At 41.2% G+C, this 10000-nt stretch overlaps 1 protein-coding gene across 1 annotated transcript in view; it reads left to right on the forward strand.

Annotated features, from left to right (window-relative positions):
* Nost (Nostrin) overlaps positions 1–10000 on the forward strand; it is a 424234-nt gene that overhangs the window by 384696 nt on the left and 29538 nt on the right. Inside the window, exon 4 of the mRNA XM_071595570.1 lies at positions 6016–6159. Within this exon, the coding sequence (XP_071451671.1) occupies positions 6016–6159 (144 nt within the window). The remainder of the gene's footprint in view (positions 1–6015; positions 6160–10000) is intronic.

Below are 10000 nucleotides of genomic sequence, written 5' to 3' on the forward strand. Positions count from 1 at the left end.
TTGACATTAATTACATAGCTTGAGATTATTATAATTACATAGATTGAGCTTAAATTTTCACTAATGTCGTTGTTGCGTCTTATGATAGAAATTCGAAGCGCATCTTTCCCCCTTCTGTATTTTTGTGGACGAGGCTAAAATCATTTGAGAGACTGCAGGCGGGGCAGGGGAATAAGATGGGATCTTTGGCTGTGCAGTTTTCCAATATTTACTGTTGATACAAAATAAAGTTCCGAGTGGATGCGATTTGTCGACATGGCCGTAATTATAGAGCATTTACGATATCTTAATCCACAATACCTACTACAGAATACCTTTTTTCACAGAAATATCGAGATATTTCGATATAATCAATCATGTTGCATATCGAGTATGCCGCCCATATCGCTGGTCAACTACTTTCAATGTATCGAATTGCGACAACGTCTTGCATAACGCCTTTCGAAGATATATTTTCATTAACTCAGATGAATGCCACAACAGCAGCTCGATCGCGGAGAGCCACCTGTTTTCCTACAAATGCGTGACTTGAATAAGACTTCTGTCGTATTCTAACTTGGTACTCCAGTGGGCAGATCGATGGACTGTGGACCGGAGGCCCGGGGTTTGAGTCTGGGTGACGCAACAAAGCACCATTATCTACGCTGTGGGATTTTACAGAGCATTTGCTGATCTTCCAGTGGAAACCCGAGGCGGCACAGGGATTCCGGAACTAGCTTCCCGTAATGATACCCTGTGATCTGGTTTTGGGAAGGTGTGATCGTCCCTTGCCTCATGGCGTGCTTTACGTGTGGGTGTCGTGGTGGATCCTCGCAGTGACTGTTGGCGCACGTTATCCGTCCAGGGGCTCCATAACGATGGCGAAATCTCTCTCTCTAGCCCTTCGTACATTCCGGCCAGCTTGCATTGGACGCGAGCGAGAGAAAAGATTGCCCACTCACGCCCCCCACCCTCTGGTGATGGTGACGAAGGCCTCCGGCGTTTGTTGCCCGTCCCCTGAACCACACCGTTGAGTGGTGGGCTTGCTATGCCACGTGCATGCATGGTGCGAGGACGGGTCATATGCATGTAAATAACACCCCGCAAGCCGCTGCAAGGGCGTGTGGAGGGGGTGTTTGGTCACCACCCGTAAAAGGGAACAATACCACACGCTAAGACAACAACATGAAAAACTACACCCACAGCAGCGCTCACACTCATGGGAAAAAGCCGTCATCCAATACTCATGCAAACACATATACCTGATACCAACAAACAACTGCACCCCAGGATGCAGGGTCTGCCATCTATCGACACGAGCTCCGGAGTTGAGTCCATTGTCATCCGATTTCGCGCCTTTTTATAATGGTCGTCTCGCATTTAATTGAAGGGAATTATCCAATGTCCGACGTCAACTTCTAAACTTAAAATCCTGTCTCGTTCACTGCAATGGCGTACGTTTACTGACTTCAGCCAATTAGAATGGCCCGCTCTTTACCTAAGTTAGTCAGTGATATATCTCCCACCGCTTTATCCGTTGTTTAACTGATTGCAATCAGTCGACTCAAGGTCTTCACTCAAAAAGACACTTAGCTATAAATTCACCGAGCTCTTTTGCCTTGCACTTTATGTATCCAGGCGCGTTTTAACAACTCCTGGTTTCGTGTAAGATACGTATATATTCCAGCACAATTGCCTAGTTGTTGGAAATGTTTTAGTTATGTACGAACATTCACTGGCACCAATTGTCTTAAACTCTAGTCGCCGATAAGTGTTCGCAGTGACGTACGGAGGCTGGTTGTCTCCTGTACCTCTTAAACACCGAGTTCCCCTTGAATGATTAACTCGCTGCTCCATCAAGCTCGGTATCTCTTTCACGTTCCATCTTCAGACAAAAAGAACTAGAAGAGGAAATAATGGGACGCACTGTCAGACGCACTCTCCAGTTCTTCAGATAGTACGACAGTGTTACGTAATGTTTGAGAAGCGCAAAGAATGCGCACAAGTTTTCCGTTGCTGTAGTTATCGAGCTCGTTCGATGTGATTTTTATTTTCTAATGCGAATACGAGACATAATGGAGAGAGGGAGCGAGGAGCACCGTCCGTATAGTTTCGACGAGTTCTCTTCCGCTCCCATTATCGCGACGACAGCGCCCAAGGCCGTCGACGCGCGCCGGGCGCAAAAACAGAACGTTGGGAAACGTAATGGACGACTTGCTTCCAGCGCAATATTAGCAAGTGGTGCCTTCAGAGTTATCATCGAGGTGCCGCATTTATTCTATTATTATTAATTGTTAGTCCACCGTTGAAGTTAGTCTTTGGATGGACAAAAACTCAACACCACTACACCGGTTAGCCCCATTGATTAAATCAAGGAAATGAAAAAATACGGAAGTTAACCAATTTCCGTATTCTTGATGAAATCATTCAGCAATGCATTTGAAAAAGTTGGTATCGTGTTCACCCCACATTATCCGTTTATGGCTACAAGTGTGTGGATGAAAATTAAGCTTCTCTCATCCTCAGTGCTGAATATTTCGAACAGCAGACACCGTTTTCAGGAAATATTCATTTAGTGGCCAAATGAGTTTTTTAATAAATTTCATAAGGGTACCTTCCCGGCCCAGATGTAATTTTGGGCATCTACTTGGAGGGAGATATTAATAAGGACTCGTCGGACGTGACGTCTGCATCTATCGTCTTGGTTACAGGCCGTATCCGATAGGGCCGTTTAAAATCGAACGAACCTACCGAGTGAAATTTGAATCGAATCACCCCGTGACCCATGTCATTCGGGCATAATATTACGCATCGATGGGCTGTAAGCCAAGTCCAGATTTCGTTCAAAGTTAAGGTCTTCCTGAGTCAGTTTCATTAATTACTTAAAGATCACATTTCGCGTCGCGGTAACCGGTTAGGCCCGAGACGTTCTAAACAAACATGGTTCCCCCCCAAAGGGTTCTCCATCCAGCGCAGTTTCTGGAAGCATTTTAGTCATGATCGATTTTCCCTTTCAATGTTACCCATTTTTCCGCAATGAGGAGCATCAGTTTGTAATACCGCCCGTAATTTTCTTAGACGAGCACAATGACATAACATCCAGAATGTTCGGATTGTTTCACTGAAATGGATTCATTGCAAAAAACTACCCAAAAAAATATTGCTTCTTTTTTCACAAAAATCGAAGTCGGCATCGTTCTCTCAAAGGAACTTCACCAGAAGGAGAGAGCCTTGACGACAGAAAAATTAAGTAAGGATGATAACATGATGTTGTAAACTTCGATGTGGAGCGCAGTCATGTACAGTTCGGAAACAATGTCCTTGAAGCAGAATGATAGGCATAGATTGGAGGTAGTTGAAATGAGGGTGTGGAGAAGGTGAAGTGGACAGAAAGGAAAACAAATGAGGAAGTACTATGCATGGTGGGCAAGGAGAGGGGTTTGTTGCGAGAAATCATGAGGCAGGAAAAATGGATGAAAGGCGTATTGATGGGCATTGGGATGTTGAAGACTGTAATAGAGGGGAGAATGTTGGGTAAACAATGAAGGGACAGGAATAGGATAGGGATGTTGGACGGGATGAAGGGAGGAAGGAAGTATACAGAGATGAAAAGAGAATTATTTTAATGTTGGATGTCAGGTTGTTGGTATCTTGTTGTCGGATGTCAGAATGGTTATGAATTTACTGCAGCCTTCCATTCTTCTCTAGTCATCGTAAATTACCTAACGCCCTGATGTGTGTAGTTTCTCTGTTTCATGTCCTTCTTAATTGGTGTTCTGTACTTGTCTCTTGGATTTCCCCATGGGATTAGAGATCGCAAGATCCCAGCTCCACCCATCCATCTCGCCTCACATAACCCTATATCATCATCTAGATATATATTTTCTCTCGCCATCTCCTGCTCTATATATTCTCTAGTTTTCCTACCCTCAATATTGTCCTAACATTTGAAGTTCCTATTCTAACTAATTCTACCCTTTTCTGCATCTTCTGTGCTGTTGTTGGTTTTACTTTGCAAGGGGTTTTGAGTACCCCAGATGCCTTGCCTCTCACACTGCTGGGCACGACACACGACTGATTGGGCCAAGTCCCATAGTTGCCACGACTCATTTCAATTATGGTGTCCATCCTTACATTCTTGGGATTAATAATTGAGGTGGTTTTCCTTTCCTTCCTGAATAGTGTTATAAATGTGACACCATCAGTAAATGGCCACCTCAATGGGGTCAGGAAGGTTAGAAATTTCAAACTTTCAGCCTTCTCTGAAACTTTTTTTCATGCCAGACTGAGAGAGAGATATGTAGAGGAAATGTTTGAGAGGCATGGGAAGAACTGGAGGTAGGAATGAAAGTCGGCAGGGAATTCTTATAATCAGTTAGGTTTTCTTTGCTGAAGCTGTAGTTTGTCAGTCAGCCAAGCAGTTTTATATATTGCTGAGCGCATTGGAAATTCAGTGTGACAGTTATGGGATGAGAATCAATATTAATGAAACAAATGTTATGCGATTTTCTAGAAAGAAAAAAGCTAAGTTAAACATTAAAATAGGAGGGCAAAAACTAGAGCAGGTAGAACAGTTCACGTATCTCGGTAGTGTTTTGGACCAACACGGTCAAAGTAGTAGGGACGTAAGGAGAAGAATTGCGCTAGGTAAAGAGGCTTTTACAAGGAGGAGGGAGTTGATGTCAGCGACGTTGAGTAAGGATGTTAAGAAAAAGACTTGTAAAAACTTTGATATGGAGCCTAGCTATGTACGGCGTGGAAATGTGGTCATTGAAGCAGGAGGATAGACGTAGACTGGAGGCTTTTCAAATGTGGGTTTGGAGAAGAATGGAGAAGGTGAAGTGAACAGAGAAGAAAACAAATTAGGAAGTGCTTGGTATGGTGGGCGAAGAGAGGGGTTTGTTGGGAGCAATCCTATGGAGGCAGGAAAAGTGGATGAAGGGCGTATTGATCAGCAGTGGAATGTTGAGGACTGTAATAGAGGGGATAATGTTAGGCAAACGAGGAAAGGGCAGGAAGAGGATAGGGATGTTGGGCGGGATGAAGGGATGAAGTAAGTACACAGAGGTGAAGAGGGACTTGATGTAAGAGAGTAGGATGTTGGATTGTGTTTTGTTAGGAGTCACAAAATATTTATTTGGCAGTTGTGTCCATCTAAAATTTTCTTTATCTGGTGGATTATGAAAAAAAATTACGTTTTTATCAACCATGTATAATATAGAACTGTACTTCTCATTGTGTGATCATTTTTACAAATATGGTGAAAAAATTTGGATGGACAGTGTAAAATGGAATTCTTCTCTGGGATTAAATTAAAAATATAAATAAAATTAACTATTGTATGTAGGTATGTTGAAACTCTTTGTTTTTGTATAATATTTGGTGGGTTTGCCCCTGAGACATCTGGTGTGATGAACCAAGGGCGACTCATGAAGATCAGGGATGAATGCAAGATTAGCCTTAAAGCCTTAAAAAAGAAAATGTCTGAAAGCCTCAATGAACCCATTAAAACAGGAAAAGGGAAGTAAACTTAAAGGTGTCCCATGGGAAAATATTCAAAAATGCAGTCCCTTAAATTGAAAATGCACAGAGTCGGTTTATTATTAATAAAAGCCCAGCCATTCTTACTTGAAAACATTCCATATCATGCTCGTTTTAGTGTGTTTTATTTCATTAAACATTGATTTTTGAGGACGACTTATAAATTGAGATAGCTTTGAGAAACTGGCCTGAGATGATAGCTATCCAAAAAGTGGGAAATGCATTGAAAGCTCTCATTTAGAATTTGTTTTCCTCTGACATTTTAGATGCAGGAAGTATTTTTTACCAACCCCAAAATTGAAATACACTGTGTTTAAGATTGTGGAATAGCATTTTTGTATTTTTCTTAAACGTTGTTATCCGTAATGTTCTGCTGCCACACTTCTCATCCCATGCTCACATTTAATGCATTATACATATTTAAAATGAACTGCATATGAATGGGTTAATGTATTTAAATTGTGTCTAATGATGAAATTCGTTACTTCCTTCCAGGTCAGAAGCAGAAGCCCAATATGCAAAAAGCCTGAGCAAACTGTCGGGGAAGTTGGTCAAAGCATCAAAGGAAGCAATTGGATCGGTCAGCCATGCGTGGCAGTTGGTCGGTGCAGAAATGGAAGCAGAAAGTGAGATTCACAGGTATGACTTTGTATCCCGAAATTAATGGTTTTGTTTTGATTGAATATCCTCCTTTTCACAAGCCTCTTTATGCATTACAATTCAACAATTTCAGTGTAAAAAACATTCGCCTTGACTGGGATTTGAACCCGTATCCCTCAATGTCCGGTCGAGTGCTTTAGCCAGTTAAACTATCGATGCATCCTCTTAAATTTTGAAATTTGGGGGGATTTAAAAGGAGAAGATGGTGTGACGAAATATTGTATGTACAATATCACAGGCATTTGTAATTTTGTGTGATGTGCCACAGTCACAAGGAAGTTAAAGCCAACTTTAAACACTAGGGGTGTTTTACGTTTGAACAATTCCAAGAAACTGTGGGAGTTGCCGCAGATGTCACTTTTAATGGAGTAACCATTTCAGTGTCTAAAAATCATGAGCATGTTGCCTATATATATATATATATATATATATATATATATATATATATATATATATATATATATATATAAAATGATTGTACGGAAAAACTCACACGAGCGGCACAATTATGGGCTGACACAATAGAATAGAATAGCAACATTTAAAAGGACATCGTATCATAGATATTTTCATAAAATAATAAAGGATATCATAGATATTTTCAGTATCACTTGAAGAAGGCCTCTGAGAGGGCCGAAAGCTCGAACAATTTACTGTGTGAGTGTCCTTTTAAATGTTGCTATTCTATTCTATTTGTATTATATTGTGTCAGCCCATTACTCCATAAAAAATATATATGTATGTATGTGTGTGTATGTATATATATATATATATATATATATATATATATATATATATATATATATATATATATATATATATATACATATATATATACATATATATATACATATATATATATACATATATATATACATATATACATACATATATACATACACATATATATACACATATATATATACACACACACATATATATATATATATATATATATATATATATATATATATAAACTCTTTTTGAAAGTCTCTCGGATGTGAATAATAATGTATAACACTTGGCACTAGTGGACACAGACAAAAACACAGAAACACACAAAAAAAGAGACTCACTATTTTTTGAATTTTCGGTGGTCGTTGCCACCTTTATCAAGGAAGAGAGGGACAGAACTGAAGGGAATACGATGGCTGGGGCGATGGATGGAAGGGGAAGGTGGGGAGAAAATTCGGAAGGGACGGGTTTGGAGGGGCAACGTTAGAAGGGTGAGGAAAATGTAGAAGGTGATGGGGGTGGAAGGGAGATGAAAATATAATTGGAGCAGGGTAATTAATGCCTAATATTGATTCCTGGCCAATTCCAGGACTCCAAGAGCCAGGTGAAGGATTGCTCTAATGTTTTCAGTTTCAGTGGAGGATCAGAGGGTGGGAGGGGGATGGTATGATGGATACACTATAGCATTTATCAAAGGGAGTGTTGTGTTCGGAGGCTTTTTTGGGGGGGGATAGGGAGCATATCAATTAGGGAAGAGTTTTTGCATGAGTCTCGGTTGTTGTTGATTCTGATATTGAGGGGTTTGGTGCACTGCTCAATATAATAGGCAGGGCAAAGTTTGCACTTCAGAAGGTACACTACATAGCTAGATGTTCAAGCAGAGGAAGGAATTGGTGGGAGAGAGTTAAAAAGCAGGTGGGAGAGGGATGGGATTTTGGTTTTGAAAATAGGGCATGTTTTGCATCTAGGTTTATTGCATGGCGTAGGAGTGGTTTTGGGAAGGGTTGGGGATTTAAGGAGTGGATTGGTTGATTTGAGGTGATCGGATAGGTTGGCAGGTGTTGGCGGGAATATTGAATGATACTGAGAAGAAGGAGTTGAGAGAGGAAATGAAAGAGGATAAAGTTTCGCGTCCGTGGGACCAAAGGAGGAAAATATCATCAATATAGTGGGCCCAGAAAAGTGGTTTTAGGGTTTGTTGTTGCAGAAAGTCGTGTTCTAGTTTACCCATAAAAAGGTTGGCGTATGCAGGAGCTATACGCGTGCCCATTGCAGTGCCTTTTATTTGTAAATATATTTTGTCATTGAATTGGAAAGCCTTTTTGGTAAGAACGATTTGGCTCAATTCGATGAGGAAATCTGTGGATGAGGTGTGTGGTGTGGATCGTAGGGAGAGGTAATGTTTCAGGGCTTATAAGCCTTCTTTGTGGGGAATGGAGGTGTAAAGAGATGTGACATCTATCGTGGCCACGAGAATGGTAGTGTTGTGCAGAATTGGGATTGAGTGTAGACGTTCCAGAAAGTGGTGCAAGTCTTTAATATTTATTTATTTATTTATTCAGTATAAGTCTGAAAACAGCACATTTTGGCCTTTACATCGAACTATTAACAACGATAACAATGGTCACATTTACAAACACCCAAGCCCTAGATGGAGTGAAACTCACCCAGGCGGGAATCGAACCCGCGACCCTTGGAATGGCAGACGAGGACGTTACCCCGCCACCACCGGGGCCGGCAATGTAATAAGGGAGTGAAGTGGCTATTGGTTGAAGGTGGTGGTCTAGCAATACGGAGATTCGTTCAGTGGGTGAGTTGATGCTGGAGACAATAGGGTGTCCGGGGTTATTGGTTTTGTGGATTTTGGGTAGCAAATAGAAATGGGGAGTCTTAGGATTAGGTGGTGAAAGAATGGATATGTCTTTGGGGGAGAGACCTTCTTTGGGACCGAAGTTGGAAAGAAAAGAGAGAATATCCTTTTGATAAGAAGGGTTTGGGTCTTGGGGCAGGGGGGCATAGCAGGAAAAGTCATTTAATTGGCGCAATGCCTCGGCGTTATAGTCTACTTTGTTTAGCACGACAACTGATGACCCTTTGTCCGCCGTCGTGATTATTATATCTTTGTTTGATGTTAAACGTCTGAGAGCTTGTCTCTCAGAGGGGGAAAGGTTGTCTGGTGGCTTAAGGGAATCTATGAATTTTTGGTCGGAAATCTTTGTCAGAAGGAGATTGATAAAGATTTCAATTGGGTGGTATGATGGGAGTGGTTTGGGTTCGTTTTCTGAGGCTGGACGGAATCGGGTAAGTGCTGGGTTAATGGTGGAAGAGTTCGAAGGGAAAGGCTGGGATTTCCAATGGGCGTGCCAGCGTAAATTCCGGCAGAAGTTTAATGTTTCGGTGACGATGTTAACGTGGTTGGTTCTCGGGGAGGGGGAGAAGGAGAGGCCTTTACTTAGTAGCGAAAGCTCGCTATTGCCGAGGGGCACGGACGAAAGGTTCACTACTTTGTTTTCCCTTTTTCGGGTGTCGGGTGCTGGGTCGGGGACTCTTTCGGTTGTCGCCTGGGGAAAACGGGTGTTTTGCCCAGAGGATATGGCAGGTTATAAAGGGTTGCTAGATCCGGTTTTGAAAGAAAAAGGGGTGGAGGTGCGGGTGGGGGCGGCGATGGTTTAAGCGGCAGGGAAAGTCCCACGCGGAAGAAAGACTGGGTGAGGGAAAGGAACTGGCCCCCCTTCCCTGATGTGTGAATTTTCACACGCCGTATAGGGCTTAGTACTGGATGAACTCTACCATCACCTACTAAACCGACCTTCCAGTTGATTACTGTGTTTATAGTTTATTTATATATATATATCTATATATACATATATATACACACACACACACACACACATACATATATATATATATATATATATATATATGTATGTATGTATGTATATGTATATATATGTATATGTATATATATATATATATATATATATATATATATATATATATATATGTATGGATATATATATACAACAAATAAGGCGGGCAACAAATAAGCAAAAGAAGCATGGTATATATACACATATATAAATCA

Source organism: Hetaerina americana, unplaced genomic scaffold (genome assembly GCF_022747635.1).
Source record: "Hetaerina americana unplaced genomic scaffold, ioHetAmer1.1.p SCAF_7, whole genome shotgun sequence".
NCBI lineage: Eukaryota > Metazoa > Arthropoda > Insecta > Odonata > Calopterygidae > Hetaerina > Hetaerina americana.